The 20,556-nt window shown below is 32.1% G+C and overlaps 1 protein-coding gene across 1 annotated transcript in view; it reads right to left on the reverse strand.

Annotated features, from left to right (window-relative positions):
- Positions 1-20,556, reverse strand: part of LOC119835554 (glutamate receptor 1-like) — a 68,335-nt gene that overhangs the window by 29,929 nt on the left and 17,850 nt on the right. The window contains exons 2-4 of the mRNA XM_038360456.1: positions 19,501-19,653; positions 12,105-12,232; positions 6,882-7,011 (exon numbers count right to left, since the gene is read on the reverse strand). Of these exons, the coding sequence (XP_038216384.1) occupies positions 6,882-7,011; positions 12,105-12,232; positions 19,501-19,653 (411 nt within the window). The remainder of the gene's footprint in view (positions 1-6,881; positions 7,012-12,104; positions 12,233-19,500; positions 19,654-20,556) is intronic.

Raw genomic sequence — 20,556 nt, forward strand, 5'->3', positions numbered from 1 at the left:
AGATTCGAAATTCAAATGTAATATTTTTTTATAATTAAGTGTAACAGTATTTATGGCCAGACTAAGTATTTATTGAATGTAAATAAGTACATATTTACATTCAATAATATAGTATTTATTCAAAAACTTATTAACTTATTTGCATTTATACTGCGATTTTTTCTTTTAGGCGTATGATTGCTTGTTACACTAGAACGGGTTTATCTCATTTGATTAATTACTATTAATATCCCAAGGCTGTCAACTGGGTCCCTGACATCGTGAATGCTCGGGTGATGGGTCCTATCAGGTGACCCGCCTGCTCGTTTACCTGCTTAGCGAAAACTACATAATAGATAGGATTGATTTATATGTGACCTGTAAAGAGAATAATGCCTCGATCTGGCAGGTCTGTAATTTTTAATTAAGGCTGTGAATTGTCATCGTTACACGTTCTACAAATTTGTACAGCTGTGCCAATGTTAAAAAAGTGCCTACTTTTAATTAATTATGTTTTAACACTGGTACCTCGGTAGCCATAGGGTCGGCAAGATTAGTGCAGAATAAATTTATTTTATAATATATTTGTGTCTCATTAATTTTACCAGTATACTAAACACAAAAAGAAAACACGTTTAACATCTATTAGTTTGCACTGTACCAGTATCCAGTAAAATGGATGAATTTATACATACAATTTTGGGACAATTGTGATTATTATATTTAAATAGAACATCATTTTATGACTCTTCTACTCTTAAAACGCTTACGTAATAGTAATAGGATTATAAATAGTATCCATAATATATAATCGATATAAGACTTATATCTCACACAAACTATACAAAAAACATATAACTACTTTAATGAAAAGCATTCAAAAACCAACCTATGATATTATCTCTCTCTTTTCTCCTTCAACCGTGCTATGCCACTAGTTATGTAAAAGCAAAATTTCAATTTGAGAAATAGTTCGTACATTCAACACTTTCTGGCCACAAAATTCTCTGTATATAACCCAGACAAAGGCAGAACTAATTAGATTAAAAGCAGACTTAGAATGCGAACGTGGATTTCAGCCCTTATGCCTTTGATGCATCTTTGAACACATTAGTCGTTTATTTAAAACTTTATTTACTGAAACGGTCATGCATTCATTTAAATTATTGGTTCGTTCCTGAAAGACATTCTTATTAACATTCTTATTAAGTTCAAAAAGGATAAACATACGTAGACATTTTATAACATTTCAGTACATTAATATTTTGTTAAAGAGTAATTGCAATGCAATGCGGATGTTTCGTTTAAACAAAATTTAATTGTTTTGTTTGTGTGATTGTACGTTCATACGTCAAGTGAAAACCTTTAGGACCGTTTTAACTAAATTTTACATTGCGACTTCATAACATAAAATTAAATTGAATAAAAAACTAATTAAGTTTTGAAAATATGTTGCTGCCGAGATATACGAATCTAAATTATAAACGTCATCATCAATAGTTTCATTAGTAAATTTCATGTCTTTTTCGAAAATCCACACACACACAATCCATTTCAAAACTCTATAGACCGCGAGCGAAGCCGTTGGCGAAAAGCTAATTGAATATAGAACATGGCAATCATAGCAAGAAATAAACTTCAATTTGTTATATAAAATGGCACAAATGAAGACACTGTGATATCTATTGCGCGTCGTTAAGAATTTTTCATCAAAATTGATTGGTATTTGTTCTATTGGAGCTTCTAAGCTCACCCTCCGACAACAGGGGAGCGCTCAAAACAACTCAACGTCAAGGTTACCTCCAGTAATGCAATTTACAACACTTCGTAAATTTATATTTGCATGATATTTTCGATGAATTTACATTTTGTATTATGTGCTGCTTCAGGGAACGCCGCTTATGATTAGGTTATAGCACGATATCTTACTTAGCAATAACTGAAAGTGAATAACCGATCCTCTTACTGGTATTAGTTGAGCAAAAAATTGTGCTTCGAATGTACAAGTCTGTAGGGTTATAATAACGCTGCCTAGATTAGCTATTCAGGTATAAATTTATTACTGTAGTATAAGTATTAATAAAAAAATTATTGAGCGTTGGTGGCACAGTGGCGAGGACCTCAGACTACAATCGCAAAACTCGGGGATCGCGGCCAGGCAAGCGTGAATAAAATATTTTGATTTTTCAATTTATCTCATCACATTATCTACTTCACCGGCCAAGAATTAAAAGTGCGGTATGTGGTAACGTGGTGGAATATAGCTCGAACCCTCTTAAAAGGACCATGTTCCTGAAAATTTTTTCATGAATTTAAACTGATATTGATGATAAAAAGATATTTATATATTTTAATTATTATAACACTAGCAAATATAAATATATCTAATAATAAAAGACAAAAGAAATGTTTAATAGAAAATCAAGTGAACTTTGCATTGCTATTCAGATTTATTGTAGTTTATCCAATTTCAAGGGAAAATAAAACGTATTCAAATAATTGAAGCGTTTTCATGCATATGCATAAGTTAGAGATCGTATTTATTTAACGATAAATACAGAGACTGATACACCTTTTTAATATATTCATTTATAAAAATATAATAATTGCCAATGTTGAAAATAATATAGCCTATATAAAACAATTATTTCAGGATAGTTAATATAAGTCAAATTATTAAGAACTTATAATAATTCAATCGACTGATGATGTGAGCAAAATTTACAACATTTAATAAGAGTAAAAAAAAATCACTCAAGTAAACTCACAGATAGAAATAATGCATATGTTTGTAGCAATAAAATATTACTAAAGGATTAATTATTAATTATTCACAAGAGCTGATAATTCTGTGAAATAATAAATGAGATAAGAGGCTCATGAGTTTTTCAATAATTTATTAAATTTTGAAGTAATTTTTCATATTAATTGAATTGTAATAAATATTATTAGCGATGATTGGCGAAATTAAATGAAGTAATTAACTGTACTGATAATAAACTCACTTATTTAATTTTCACGGCTTACTTGAGAATCGTTTAATACTGTATTTAAATAGTAATGACGAATTCCTACGATGATTACCATAATTTGTTAAATTTGTTTGTTTCAAAATAAACCCTTATTTATTTTCACCTTATGTCGTTTTAGCTTCCACATTAATACATTTTTGTACATTAAAAGTAAAGTTCCGTGTCCCCTACTGGGCTATGGGGCAGATTATATACATCTGTTTCGCTGATCGATTTTCTTTATGGACAAGTAGGTGATCAGCCTTTTGTGTCCTGCCAGATCAAGTCATTTTTTTTATTGTCCCCACCGGGAATCGAACCCAGGACCCCTCGGTTCTACGCTCACGCGTTTACTACACCAAGGAGGCGGTCAAAACAACATTAAATGGTTGAAAAATAAAATAATAACATAATTAAAACATAAGCAGGTTATTGGAAGCCCGTTTTCTTTTCCTCACCTGCCCCATTCCATTCCTGTTTTCCAGCCGACAATCCTTTTCTTATCTCTTAACCTTATGAGCGAGCAACGCGTTCGCGGAGGCACAACCTCTGCGAATGTTCATTAGCGGTGGTGATCGCTTATCATCAGGTCAAACACCAGCTCAGTTGCCCGGTATAAAAAGGAAATTAGAGCACAACACATCCTCAATGTTAATACGTATTTCTTTAAATCATTAAACAAAACGTAAGACAGAATTAAAATTTCCTTGAATTCAATTACGCAATTCACGCTCAGCTTTGTTATAATCTCCATAATAACAAAGCTTTAATACCTACATAATAAGTGTTTGCGAGTGGAGACAAGTTAACACGTTATGTCATGCATGAGGATACATCCCTTGCCATTGCACTACTGCAGCGGACATAAAATGCTAGCTGCTCGAATCAGAGACCTCAGTGACTTACGTTATTGAATAAATTTAATAGATATGATCGTACTGTTCACTTGCATTTGAATGTGTGTTTTATCTAACGTTGGGTAACGTCTCGGATTGCATGGGACGCTTTTAAATGGAATAATTGATCTTTGTGATACGTTTTCGTATTGCGTTTGCAGAAATTTCTTTAAATTTCTTAAAATCAGCTTTTCTATAGCAAATGGTATATTGTTAAACGTTAGTTTTATAGATCTAGTTCATACAAAACTTTTCACATTAAATTTTCAGTGTCATATTAGTGGTTAATTTTAACCGCGTTTACATATCTCATTCTAGAGGGAATTTCGATATCGCAGGTGGAAAAACCTAAAAATTGATATCCGGATGTAAAATTGCACCATAAAGTGATATTCAAAAGCATGCCTTGAGAGCGATATGCGGAAATATATCTATCCTATATATATTCGACGTAATTACAAAAGCATTCTGGTTGAATTTCACGTCTAATCAATGTATTAAACAATTTAACCCACACTACAGAATATCGGTGTATAATAATTAATGTTTCGCAACAGAATAAGTTTCGAGTATCCACGTACGTGTACCTACTAAAACTAATCACGCGAAAGTGCTAGGTGCAGGTGAATATCGCAAACAAATTAACCTCCCAGTTTGAGCATCTTTGATTAACTTGTAGTTGTATATTGGTGTTGTATGTGAACCTAATTTCCAGAGAATGTGTTAACATTATCGGTTAAGACGCTGTCTTGATGTAACTCGCTCTATTTTTTTAAATTATAATAGAGTGTTATATAGATTGTTTAGTTGTTGTTTTCGTGATTAAATCTATACTGCATGATCAAATAAATTGCTCCGCGTTATCAAATGGAAAAATGATTCATATCTGACCTTGTCTACAAATGATGCTACGGACGTAATATTTGACAACATCGTGAAGGCGGGCAATATCAAACTATAATTAATTAGAAGACAATTTGTGCATGTAAGTCATTGAAACGTCACAATAATTTACGACACAAGTTTCAAGGATATGTTTTACTTTACTATAAACATAATTTAAATGGAATAGGTTCCTTTGTTCTTCTTCATACATGCAAAGAAAGCAAAATCAGAAATAAACACGCTTTCATTTTTAATAGAGGTTGCAATCCGTGCATGGCCATAAAACTTTATGCTTATATTATCTTGGGCTATTCCATGAACATGTCTTCATATCCTCCACTAATAACAGTACCATGTTTTAAAATAAACTTCAAGGATACCTATAGTTGGAAGAATATTCTAAGACTCAATGTGGCCTGCTGGAATATCATTTCAATAAAGCGCTGTTTGACCGATATTTTCCTGGTTTATGGAATTGTTTTATCTAATCGCATACTATGTATCTAATCGCATAGTATATTGCATATTAAACGCTGCAGAATGTTACAGTTATCTTAAAACTTGGGAATAATTATGAAATGTTATACGGTTTAATGACTAGGTCCAGGTTGTCTGGAAGAGATCGCTGCCTTAGCAATAAGATGGCTTGTTGTGCTCGTGAATGTTTATAATACAATGTATATTATTTTTTACTTTTTGTTATCTTTTGGTGCACAATTATGTGTTTATGTTTTTTTGTTTGTTAGTTCAACTATTCCGAAATAAATAACTGTAATAATAGGTTTTTGTTTACGTTTCAATTATTGCAATTTTAATTGTTTATTGGAAAAAAAAACTATTTACTTATCCCTACTAATCCCTACTAATATTATAAATGCGAAAGTAACTCTGTCTGTCTGTCTGTCTGTTACGCTTTCACGCCAAAACCACTGAACCGATTTTGACAAAATTTGGTATGAAGATAGAACTGAACTTGGGAAAGGACATAGGATACTTTTTATCGCGAAAAAAGGGTAGAAAGGGTTGAAAGAGGGGATGAAAGTTTGTATGAAAGTTCGTTATTGTCAAACCGATTTTGATGAAACTTGGTATGTAGATGGAGCTAAACGTGGGAAAGAACAAAACATACTTTTTAATACGAAGAAAATATTCCTTACCATGTCGCGCGATATAACCGAATTATACGCGGGCGAAGCCGCGGGCGAAAAGCTAGTAATCTATAAATGCAAAATATTATTTTATATTGGCATCGATCTGAATTAAAATATTTATTTACTAATTAAATGTTTTTCCCTACAGTGTTCGTCTAGAATGTATTTTTATACAAAGTACTTTTATCGGATGTAGTTAATACGAGTAATTGCAGTAAAATTCATACAAGTTTTTAAAAAGTAAATATTTATATTACAATTAATCAATCAGTTAGTCGCTGGGAAACCGATACCGGGATAAATATCCGGTTAACGCATCGCGACATTTTGTATTGCACGACCTCTGTTATGGAGTGACACATTTCTTAATTTATATATAAGGTGTATATTTAGAAATTAAAAACTTTTTAACGGATTTTAAACTCGATTTATTCATTATACTACTAACCCGACGTTTCGATCACTTTACAGCGAGCGTGGTCACGGGGAGACTGATTTTAAAAAAGTTTTTAATTTCTAAATGTATAATACTCGCGTAAAATGAAACACAAGAAAATACTAAGTGTATATTTACTATTAAAGTGAAGCGATAGGTTCTAATGGTGCCTTAGTTAAGATGAAGCATTGAATAGAATCAATTAAAGAAATATAAAATTATTAGAAGTATTTGACGGTTTTTTTGTCTGATTTCCCCAACATGCAAAAAATTTTAAACAGTATTAGGATAATTAATTTTGAAATGAACAAAAGTCAACATAACCCGTTTGTATTATTTAAATTAAATACGAATAAACATAATATATTTTATTTCGTTATCTTCGTTCATTTTTAATCTCAATAAATTATTATGGAATGCAATGCTTTACAATATGTAACTTTTATCCCGATATTCGTACGGTATACGGACTTACGCGGGTGTAACCGCGGGGCGCAGCTAGTAGTAGATAAAATGGACTTACCATCATGGGAATCGTACATATAGATAATCTCCTTCCATCCATAATGCGTGATGACGTCGAAGATAGCGCGATGATAGTCTGGTCTCATGCTGATTGCGTGGTCTATCAGCCCCGAAGACGGTGGAATAACCTAGAAACAAACGATTCTATAAGTTGGGTAGTTCCTCCCCGCGTCTTTGTCAAAAAGATCTGCTACTCCTAATAGAACATGTTCTTAGTTGGTGATGGTGATGGTAAAAATTTTAGAACGACCGTGTTCTCAAAACAGAAATTCTAATAAAAGTATGTATTATTTCGCTTCGATTGTTTTTTCGACCCACTGTACATTTTTAGACTGCACAATTTATCAAATTAATTAAATCGTATATAAACACTTCAACTCAACTCTTAATTAATATAATGGATGCATTGATGTTCAGAAAACATTTTCATCTTTTGACCTTCACGTTTGTTGTATTAATAAATATATAATCTGCAAAAAGTGTTTCTATTCATATTCTTTTTATTATTCTGTGTATAAAATGCTAGCTTGAACTCATAGCTGTACAAACATGCCTCTCCTATGTTGGTACATACTATAATCTATATTTACAAAGTTTTCCATAGTAGTTAAGTATTTATCTACAACCTTGTGTTCATGGTAAGTATTTGTTGATCAACAATGTTAATTCATCTTTGTTGCTTAACAAATTTATATGTATGTGTGTGTGAGAGAACGAGGTGTTAAATACACCAAAACATTCGACAAATGATCACTGAGTTATCATAATATTATATAGTAGTGTGTGTGAGTGTTACTGCAGAAAATAATACATTTTCAGTACCCATCTCCCTAGCATTCGAACTCCATTTTCATCCCGTCAACAGAACATTTATCAATTCTAACTAAGTCTCCAAAAAATTCATTCGTAATCACTCAGACTCAGGAAAGTAATAACTTGTCGAATAAAAGAAGTTCGTCCAATTTCTATTGAAAATAAAACAAAAGATTCAAGTCGTGAAAGGCTTAACACATTAATCTAACAGATTCAACTCGAGTATTAACGACTGAAAGAGAGACGCTTAGAAGTGGAAGGGTTTCGCGGGCTAAAGTTACGTATTTTCATGAGAGCAATAGAAAGACGTCGTTTGATGATGAGCGACGTGTGACGTGTATACTGTATATACAATAACAGGCCTTGCAAAGAAAAACGTCTTTATGCTATACAAAAGCTAGTTCCATCCCTGCTAACATTAAAATTATCCTTTTTTCACTCTGGCTCAAAATTCATGTGAAAAAATTCAGGCGCCCAAAGTTTTGGTTTCTACTATTTAAATTTTTATCTATAAAATTTCTTGAAAATTTCCTTTACATATTTTTTACCTTATACTATTCTAATATTCTATGAACCTTATTTACCTATTATCCAATATGTAGCCTAATTTTCAATAAAAAAATCTCGTTTCATAATATAAACTTTACGTACGTGCATTTTATGTTCGTTAAAGGTTTTTCATTGGAAGAAAAATAAACATCACTAACGTTGATTTTCTCAGAAAATGTAGAATTTTCTATTGAAAACAAGGTTTTCTTTTCGAAATTGAGTCAAAATAAGGGGAATAAGGTAAAAGTTTTAAATCAAGAAACATTTAAAAATTTACATTATGTTTAGTACAACATTCTTTCCGATCGACAGTGATTTTTTTTACCTCTCATTTTTGTTACAACATTATCTTCCTTTGCCAATTGATTTTTATGCTTTTAGTAAGAAATATAGCAAAGGTAATGCTAAGCATAGCTTTGGAATAACTGACCACATAATGTTATATAGCCTTATAATCCAGTGCAGATAGCATTGTTAATTGAATTGCGTTTTACTCAGTTGAAAATGTTAAATGTATCATGTTATTGACATATCTTTAATTTATAAGGCTGTATACTCTTAATGTTTCACAAAAATTTTATCATTTTTGTATTACTAACGAAGAGGATTAATTAAATAAGAATTTCCTTTGGAACGGTAAGAAACCTCTTCCCCTAACAACTTTTTTTACCATCTTGTGCATATGCGTTATAGGCGAAATAACGCATATGCGTTATATACCTATAGTTTCAGTAACTACCTTATTATTGTAAATCAAGTGCCTTTTATTGTACGAGTAATATTTAGTTATAAAATACGGCATTTTACTTTTCATTTTTCATTTAAGCTGCCTGCCCTCTGCACTACTTTTTCCACTACACATAAATGTTATTCTCATAAAACGTGTTACTCATGTGTAATCAATCCTTCAAATCCTATGCATCTCAAATCAAATTAATATTAAGCTGTTTGATCGAGTTTCTAAATCTGTAAGGCGATAATGTAAAATGTTAGAACATACAAACATCCCACTAAATTTACATCGGTCGATACTTTAGCCTAATAGCAGAGTAAACCGAAGTTTCGATTGACGGTATTCCCGACTGAATATCAATGTATTTGAAATGCAGATATATTATTCTATTTGTAATTTGTGTTTTAGATGAGGTAAATGAGCGATTGAACTTTTATTTACGGCACTGGCAGCTTCTGTATGAGCAGTTATCGCAACGCTGTTAGATGAGTGATATTGAACTTTGCACTTCCATTGTATACTAGAGCTGAAAAAAATCGACACATTGAGAAACTGTGACCATTTAGAAATTAAAAATCTTTTTAACGAATTTTAAATGCGATTTATTAACCCGGGGGTTAATAATATAATGAATAAATCGCGGGGTTAATAATATAATGAATAAATCGCGTTCCAAATCCGTTAAAAAGTTGTTTAATTTCTAAAAGTAAAATCAAACACAATAAAACTGTGACCATATTTGTGCAAGGATTCTATGCCATCTGTGAGGAGTCAAGCACGCTTCGGAACGAATTGGGCAGGCTCGCGAGCGGGACCACAGGAAATAGTAGCCTGCTACTGGGTTTCGTTCGGTGAGTTAGTTGGGTAGCTGGGGACCCGTATTCTATTTATCACCCTTCTTAGTCCATCCCTTTATTCAACTAGTCAATCTTATTCCTATCCTTTTAAAAGCGGGCAAGTCGTCATTTGCAGCCTTCTGCAATTGTTCATGTGTGGTGGTGATCAATTACCATCAGGCTAATTTCCAGCTGAATTGCCCGTTATTTCATATAAAAATAATTAACTACAATTATAATTATCTACAATTCAGTTCTTTACAATTTAAACCACGCCTTCGTCTATATGAAACTGTTATTGTTTGGAAATGTATCGTTAATCATTCTATATCATTCGAAAATCCTATTAAATGCGATGCAGATATGGTACGTTTGGATTGCAATCTCCATATCTCAACTAATACTGTAATGTGGAAGCATTTGTGTTTTTGTGTGTATGTTTGTTGTTTTCACACATATTACTGGACCGATATCGTAAAATCCTCTGTCAGTAGAAAACTTCAACTTCACTGCGATATAGGCATTTTCAAAAAATATGTGGTACATAACCATGGCCAAAACCGGAACGGATCGATAGTCTGTTATAAAGAGAATACACAGAAACTTGTTAATTACTAGATACTGGATACAATTTAGCGGAATTTTTCACGTCTGGTTGGACATAACCACACTAGGCATACCCTTATCGGGGGTGCTTATTTTTATTTTAACAATCTGCAATGTGTAGTACATTCAAATTTATCAATAAAGCAATGCTTGTGCACAAAATTGCAGGAGTTAACTGTCTTTATATGCTCGCGCATATATAATAACGTTTATCTATACGCCCATCAGCGAAGATATGTGGAACTTCTGTAACAAACGATTTAGTTCAGCCGCCACCCGTTAACCGGAGTTAACTAGAAACGCATATATGATTCTATGTGTTAGTAGATATAATATTGCGACTTGTGTTGTGCGTTGAGTAAGCGAAGGCGGTTCTTTGGGAAAATAAACTTGTAATTTAGATTAGACTTTTATATCGGAGGTAAGAGTAGAGAAAGCCGTCCTTTACACAGCTAACTCAGTAGTATCGATATAATAGTATCAGGATTGTATGCAGTAGGAAAACCTACCAAGGCATAAGTCATAAAATCTATCCGTTGAGACTTAATTAATTGCTTGCTTGTTAAAAGAGTAAGGTGATATTTGTAAGTTTAAATATTTAATATTTCTATATTGTGCTGTAAAATACATGCTAGATTTAAACTTGGCAACGATTTTATCAAATTACGTATTAAGATTCACACTTTAGTGAATAATAGAATGAAGATGCAATAGCTATTTTCTAGTCGTACAGGCAAAGTTATAATGATTTTTCTGTCAACTGTCAGTCGAAAGGATTTTTTAGAATATTTTCGTGCTCTGTCCACGCAGCGTTATTTATTTTTTAAAGTGAGAGCTGTGACGTCACATACGGCGGCAAATACGATGTGATTATGTATATAAATTCAAAATTAATAAATCGTTTTGCGTTTTAATTTGTCCTTAGTGATATAAACGAGATTATCTGTACGTCTATCGCCTTCTACTGTATGGATCCTCTGCCTTAGGGATCGGAAACGAATCAGGAATAGCGATTGTCAGCGAAAATATCTAAGTCCATCCGACAGCACATTTATACTCATCAATGAAAAAGGAATTTCCGCTGGAATTTTATCACGGTTAACATTGTACTAGACATCTTTTGTATATAATCTGTTTATCGAAACGTGAAGTTGTATTTATTATACAAACTTTTGCCATGCTTCGCTTATTTTATGGTCGTCAATAATTGTTATTAAGTTTCAATAAACAAGTTTACAGAGTTTCTATAAAAGCCTATGAAATTCAAATGAATTAATAACTTATTACTAAAAATAACTATTGATTGTTAATAACTCGTTTATAATTCTGCTTCCCCCGTACAGTTTTGATAGCCCATTTTAATAAATTAATAATACCAATATAAAATGTGTCTGTGTATATAGATCTTGTTGTACTTTACGCAAATTTACATGTTAGATTATCCTATAAATATCTCACACACACACACACAATCGTAAAATCTATGTGTACCACTTAATGTAACAGGTGTTGGATAACCATCTTAAATAAAAAAAATTATCTGTACCACACTAAGAGATCCTAGATAGATATCTACAATGATCTTTTAGGAAATAGTCTATTCAGAACGAACACAGATTATGCAATGTTTATCATAACTTATACATTTTAGAATTAATTGAAATTTGTCATAACGTGTACTTACTTTTTCAGGAAACCACGGCGTGACAAAGGGCATTTGGAAAGTATTAGTGTACGAGTGAAGGGTATCAAACGACTCCGGATTTACAGCTCCGAGCATCGCGAACACCCCACGGGCGAACTGGGTGCAAACTGTGGACAAACGGTTAAATTAATTTCAAATTTCATTACATTAGCTTCAGAGATAATCGAACATTGTGCGTACATTGGAGCACACGTTAGCGTTAATTAAATTCCATAAGCGCGAATGGTTTTAGGTTCAGTGTTAAAATAATGTTGATAATATTGTATTTCATAAGTATAATTACTACTATACAATATAATGCTTTTTGTTATTTATTACATTTCTTGGTATAGTTTGCCTTTTCTGTTAGCGTTTCTTTTGTTTACCATTACGTAAAGCTTTTGTTCAATAATAGAATATCATTTAATTTTACATCATAAAGCTCACTGTGAGATTTTCCCCGGGTACGCTGGTAAGATGTTGTTTATAAAATTATATATTAAGAATGATCATTCCCAGATACAGAAAATATATATTTAATTAGCATTCCGAAGTGACGTTTGCCATGAGGTGTGATTTTCTTTCAGATAAATTAATAACCTTTTTATTATTTTAATCGTAATATGAATCATAACAGCATACTGATTTCACACTGTCTATAATAAATTTGATATTGTAGAAGTAACGATGCCCTGAGAAGTGTTACTATTTAAATGTTCTATAATATTATAAACTTAGTTTAATGCAAAAAAATATTGTTCTTAATTCACATAATTTTATTTTTTCTCTTTATCCTGTCCTATTCAAAGAAGTTTCGTTTATATTACGTATCGTAAAAACAAACAAGGGGGTATTATATTTATATACAAAACTAAACTATTAGTAGTGCACAAATAGTCATCATTATCAATCACTATTAAACATTCGAAACACAGCATAATCATTGGATTAAAAACATTTCTACACTAGACTACACACACAAACAAAAAAAACCATAATCGAATTAGGAAGTACCATTTAACGTCATGTATTTATACCGTATTATTTGAATTGGAAATTGCCACAGCAAATAAATCCATAATATTATAATTTACGTACCAGCGAACGCTTTAACAAAATTTTGTGTAATATTCTCCAATGACGCAGTTTCGGTTCGTAACCATTAATATCACGTATTTCCAATTTACAAATACATATTCGCGAATTATATGGGTCTATGCTAAATATAGGTGCAATGCTGTACGGATTAAATATGTTGCACTCGGTTAAAACTCATCAGTATTAGTTTGAGCTTTCGCTGCACTGTCGTATTTAATGCTTGTTTAGAGACATTGACGGAGATTCTATTGTCACACGTTGAATAACTGTGCGTCTCGGTTTAATACAGGGATGGCGATCCTTCTCGGATGCATCGTAGAATTTATATTCTGCATAGTAGGTCATCGTCTTCATATTATAATACCGTTTAATTGACGTCCTCGAAGAATGGATTTTATAACAGCATTGTATTAAATGGCGTGTCCGGGATATTTATGAACATTATTTGGTTTTGGTGCAATGAGCTTGAAATTTGTGAAGAAATTATTTTTTGTTAGTAAATGTCCGGTAAAATGTAACTATGATAGGGCCAAATTTTATAATAGTTTAGGCTTTCAGAATTTGACAAAAAGGCTGCATTAAGAACATCATCCTACTAATATTATAAATGCGCAAGTTTGTAAGGATATGTGTGTGTGTTTGTTGCTCTTTCACGCAAAAACTACTGAACCATTTACAATGAAATTTGTTACATTATTTATATGTTTATTTTATTAAATCTCTTACAAGTAAGCATAAACTAGTAAAAGTTTAGTATTGCATATTAACAGGTTTGGTGACTGTAAATATTTTATGTTGAGTGTAGGTTTTATTATGTTTTTAATCAGGTTTACGAACAGTTTTTTCTACAACAATAATCAAAATTAAAAGACCTGAGGTTGAATAATAGTGCCCAACAATTATTTATGCACCAATAACCTTAATAACTGCCACCATCCACCACCACCGCCAAGTCCTTATCATTGCATTAAAAAACGAACATACATACATGTTCAAATGTATACTGCATGGAATGTTTATACATCTGAATGTACCTTAACGCATTCTATTTTTGATACATAATTTTAGGGCTTATTGAACGCTTACGAACTCAAAGAAAGCTACAAACAATTTAAGTAAACCGCTAATAAACTTAAGCCACAACGCTAATTTCATTCGCATAATTATAACCCGGAGTTTTACCCAGTTCTGAATGTAAAGCACAGATAATGAAAATAAAGTCGCTAAAGATTATATAAAGCTTTTTTATGGAACGAAGACGTTAAAACGTGCCCGGTCGGAATACCACGTATTTGCGTTGGACACAAAAACCTTCCATTCGGATTAAATTTGAGACAATTCACTTTATTTTCGAGTTCATTAAATTAAGTTCAAGTGACAGGCTTTTAAGATAATTACTTTAGGGTACAATTACAAGCGCTCGAGGTGCAAAGATATATAAATTAAAATTTTAACACCTGTTTCAGCATTGGCAAGTTAATTCAAGGGCTCTTAAGTATTAATATTGTATTTTATATGATACATATTTAAAATATTATACTACATTGATGCACTTGAGTTAAAAAAAAATAAAACAATTGTTATACAAAAAAAAATGTGTTTTAAACACATAATTCATTAAATACATACTTAAACCACGTAACTCCCAAAATTTACAAATAAACATGTTTAAAAGATTTTAATACCGCCATTGACCCAACTTGCTCGTTTTCGTTTGTAATTAATCAAAGAAGTAACTTACCATAAACATCGAAAGATCACTACACTTTGGGGATTAAGTAAACTCAAGGATCCATGATTATTATTTAACGAAAACTTCGAGAAAAACATTAATTTTTCATTAAGCGCTCATCTTTGTTGAAATTCGATATTCATTTATCTCAACCCAAGATAATTTATCAAACAATCTACCAAGCATAATAATCATTTACTTGCTCATAATAAAACACATTAGATTATTTTTTATATGCATTTAAAGAAAATTCAATTATTTGATTAATCACGGACACCAACAATTTTTCTATGTTCCTACATAAATTGTTGTATAAATTTTCCGATTATACCTGGATTACACAAATAAATAATTAATCTTATGAGCCACGCTATTAGACCGCTTCTGTAAAACAAACCGCAAGCTTCCCTACATTTCACATAATAAACGCGTTGAATGCGCTTAATTTGGACATTCAGTTTCTGTATTCTTTAGCCCGGTTTCCTGAAACGGTTTTAACATAGATATCTCCATTGTGAAGGCTATTAACTCTAATGATTAGTGTGAACGAAGGTTCAGAAATCAGAGTAATGTTATTTTTAATTGAACTAAAATATCATTTAACTTCACATTAGCTTATATTAAATACATATAAAAACCTTAAACCACAATTTATTTTTCTACACCATGTTTTTTTATTTCCCAATAAGACTACACCACGTGAAACAAAAAAGAATAATGGCTATCAATTGGGAAGCCGCGGGGATTTATGAGCAAAATATATTAAAAAGTAGGCTAGGCTCCCATCATTTTAAGGAATTAAACCTAAGTGCAATTGTTATTAGGTTTAAAATTAAACTCAACGTAAACCATGAAAACTTTGCAAATGATATATGTGTAGTACCTGGATGACCGAGCTTTGCTCGGTTTAACTTCGTGAAGTTAGATTGTTTATAAGCGTTTTTTTCCAAGATCGTTTTGGCATTTTTAAGAAAACACGTGCATATAAACAATTAGTCTAATCTCAAAGCAAACACTCATTGACTTCGTTACTTAACAACGCCATTTGCTGGAACTTTAATTATTCGCCAAAAAATAGTATTATTATTCGCTAATAGATGTCAGGAAAAAAAAATAGTATTAGTATTATTATTCGCCAATAGATGTCAGAAAGAGTCGCTAAGTTTAAGTCGATAAAACACGAATATGAAATTTTCTAAAAAAGATTCCTAGCTAGATCGATTTATCGCCCCCGAAACCCCCTATATACTAAATTTCATGAAAATCGTTTATATATATATATATATATATATATATATATATATATATATATATATATATATATATACATACAAGAATGGCTCGTTTAAAGGTATAAGATTATAGTATCCAAATAATTTAATCTTTTAGGTTTTTGGCCACTCGTAGCTATTACTACAAGTCTATTGACTATCTAAATTCATATTATCTAATAATATGTTACCGTATGCTAAATATTTTCTTCACATAAATATTTGCCAAGTTAGCCGATAACGTCCGTCGTCGGCAGTGGTGATACCATTCATGATAGTACCAAGCCATTTGAATTTCTACAAAGAGCCGAGAGACCGATTTTAAAATGCGAAATTCTATTAATATAAACTGTCTTTACGATTTTTAATACATACCTTCTTTATAATTCGTATTTGAAATCGATTGTATAAAAGAAAATGTTATACAAATGTTGTTGAACTAAATAACTTTCTGTGTCTATTGTGAATTTATAACCTGCTTGAAAATGTAGATAGATGAAATCGGAGGAATAATATAGGCTTCTTTTATTGTGAAAAATACAATAACCAAGTACAACTGGAAATGGAATTTTGTGGCGTCACGCTATGATATTGAGATCGGCGAAGTACGTGTGAAGTATCAAACCAAATAAATTGCAATCAGAAAAGAAAAAATTAATAATATCAAATGATCAATTACACACATTCACATATAAACTATTACGCATACGAATTACATTTTAGAAAGATAATCACATAAACCTTCATACATAATTGTACAATATATGAGTATACAACTCTTTGCATTTTGAACAGGCTGTATGGATGCTCAACGATGAAAAAATATACCTGAACAATAAACGAGCGAGAAAGTTAGCGATCAAATAAAAAATTCACGGCCCCTTTCAGTGGATTTGAGGAAAGGCAATCTTATTGTGCCTCGCCGTTGAAATACCAGAAAGTTCCTATCATTAGGACGAATAACGCCCTCACCTTCATCCTCTTACGGGCAATTTGGTTTTGTTCCTCCTTTTAATTTCCGTCAGTATTTAAAAATTACTTTTTCTAGAGATACGAAATATGTTGCCGGCTCCTTCTGGTTCTCAAGTCGTATCTTTGGACGCATTGAAATAAACGAGCTGCGATACGTTTCATGTCTCCGAGAAGTGTCAGCTTTTTTGGTATCTTTTGTTGGACGTTTCTGATTCTTTTTTTTATCGTCGCTTTGATAAAGCAAATTGCCTGAATTTGAGGTTTTTCATAAATGACCACTTGTTACCATGGTACATCTTATTTTAACCTCTTTTATTCATGACTAACTGTTGCCCGCAGCTTCGCAAGGGTGAACAAAATAAATTATAACGCTACAAACTTGCATCGCATTGTTCCCTTGGGGGTAAAATTTATAAAGATACTTTCTTTGCGGATGTCTACGTCATAACATCTATCTCTAGCAAACCAAATTTCAGTCCGATATGTCCAGTGGTTTGGGTTGTGCGTTAATAGATCACTATGGCAGTCAATAAACTTTGAGTTATCTATGTTTAGATTGTGAAATTTAATTCATAATATGAATTTGTAATACATACTTCGACCTCTATAAATTCTTTAAAACCTAACGACTCTTACATAAAATTGCATCAAACACACGTTATGAAAACATAAAATCAACCCAAGGTATACTTTGGAAGTTGAAATTCAAAGACGTTCTTTCCTCGTATAAAATTACACCTCAACGAAGAAAGTTTTGTGTATGTAAATTTAGAGCTCTTTAGTACCTCGTGTGATGTACAAAGTGTGCAAGAAAACGTATTCTTACCTAAAAATTACCCCGGAATTTTTAACGACCAACGCCGCACACAAATGGCTGTATTATTTTGTATGAGCGTTTTCAATTTACGTAGCTTGTATGTGTTTACTTATCTATGATATTTATCGGACTTAAATTTCCGTTTCAAGGCGTAGATATTTATTTCTCCATCTCATTTTGTATGGTTTCGTTTGCGTCGCAATATTCACTTTTTTGCAAAACTGTTTATTCGTCACGTGTCCTTTATTTTTAAAATAGTCTACACACTGTCATTTTTCTACGGTATCATTTCGATCAGTATCAATAATGCATGCAATTTGTTAGCGACTGTACTAACATATTTATGACTAGATGTTATCTGCTGTTAGTTCACTAATAGATGGCAGATCTGCTCATTCATGCAAATCTTAGCTTATCACGCGGACCAGTGATTATTTATCGATTCCTTAACATTTCCACTTCAAAGTGACATCTCTGTCACGTCAGTGACTTTATTTTCCCTTAAAATGAAACGTCATTTCTTATTTTTCAACTAAGAGAAACTCAGGCTTCAGTGAAAATCCACTCTAGACACGATATTTTTCATAGAGGTTGTTTACTGCATCAATATAAATAAAAATGAATCATCGAAATATAGTTTTATTACGCATTAATAGTATTAATACAGTAATACCATATTTGTGTTTTTCATTGCCAAGACAAAGTTTTTACAAAAGAAAGAAAAGAGCAATAGAATCTGTTTTTTAACAATCTCATTATATGAAGAGTGAGTAAGTGTAACAGAGTGAGTTGTTTAGCCAGCAGCTGTTGACAACATCAAACAGTATATTCACAAAACTAATATACCTGGTGGCACGATGTTCGCCGCGTTATCTAGTTAAAGACATTGCAATTTGTAGTACACAATGGAACAGAAAATGTGGTATGGCTTAAAAAAGAAACAAAAACAGTCATTGATTGTTACGAACAGAGCTTTCCATTTATTAAATAAACTGCCCGACAAAAGTTTAAAACAAACTGTTTATTTATAACACTAACTTGCATATATTGTGAAATAGTAGAAACAATTGAATACAATTAACAAGAACGTCACCAGAAACAATGGAAAATTGTTAGAATTCCATGCTCTGTTTCGTTTCACTCGTAGCTTGATATTGCGGTCGAATAAAAATACAAAGAGTATTTCTAGTTTAGAAACGAAATCTGGGAGTGTTTTGATATTTGCGAGTTAATATAGTGTTTATTCTCATATGGGAGAGGGTAGAATGAAATAGATAAACATACCAAGGGAATGACATTTACGCGAATATAAACAAAAAATAAACGCGATGCAAACATTTTGTTGATGTTAAAGTTGTGTGCTATCCCTGGCTTTTCAGATTATGAATAGCACCTCACCAAATCGTCCTCCCGTGAGAGATGTCCCGTGAAAAGTTTAAGAGGGTTGAATCTTTTTCCAAAAAGGATAGAGTAGAAAAAGGAAAGCATGTGAGGGAAAGTACTTACTCAACCGGGAGAGCTTGAAGGCATCAGCAGTATTGATGACGTCAACGTACGCTTGCAGTTCAAGCCGGCGACTGCTGATGTTCTGGTTATGGACGGTCATTGCGTATTTGAAAACATTCTGGATCTCTTCGGTGTTTTGGTCGAAAATCGCTCCTGTGAACAAATATTGTAATAAATACAACAAAAACTTTAAACACACTTAAATGATCAACTAAATTATCCCACTTTTTATACATAGTATACGTATGGAAATTATTGTATTCTCGCGGATCCTTGATAAGTATGAAGTATTAAATCTGTCCGCTTAAAGTGAATATAGGGAGTGTGATACAAACATATAATTTTATGTTTATACAAGTGAAGGTGATAAAAGCATGGCCACCTCTCAACTGTAGAAGTATACGTTAGTAGCAAAGGTTAAATATGCAAAATCAGTAGAGATTGAAGAATAAATCACTATTATAATTAATTCTGAAAGGGTATCGGAATTCAAATGTATCCACCATAAATTATATACACGCAAATTCAAGCTATATTTTCTTACAATGTGTCATGCATTGTCAACCATAAATTTTGTCAACCATAAAAATAAGGTTCGCTTTCCCTTGTCTAGTCTAAAACTAATCCTATCTCATCATTCAAAGCATAGCGGCAAATCGAAAACACGCTATCCTTCCATATAATTCCTGAGAGTAAATCTCAACAAATAGCGTCAAAATCCATTCACAATATATAACAATCCAATAGCGCACGGACATGTGAAACCGAGCAGTAAAATAAAAGATCCCATTATTAGCTCTTATCAGAGGCAGCCCGCACTGGCGTCATCGACTGATGTATTGCGCTGGCCGAATCTTTTATCTCAACTGGTCTACACTCCGGTAGCTTCTTTAATGGCTTCCACGCAAGCGAACTCACGTTGTATATTTCGTATGTGGTTTGGAAATCACATTGGAACGTGTTTTATTCAGATGAAATAGAAAAGGACGTTTAATTTACTTATAATATAAAAACGAATATATTATTGAGTTAAGATCTTTCATGTGGATATATTTA

Source organism: Zerene cesonia, chromosome Z, assembly GCF_012273895.1.
Source record: "Zerene cesonia ecotype Mississippi chromosome Z, Zerene_cesonia_1.1, whole genome shotgun sequence".
NCBI classification, from domain to species: Eukaryota; Metazoa; Arthropoda; class Insecta; order Lepidoptera; family Pieridae; genus Zerene; species Zerene cesonia.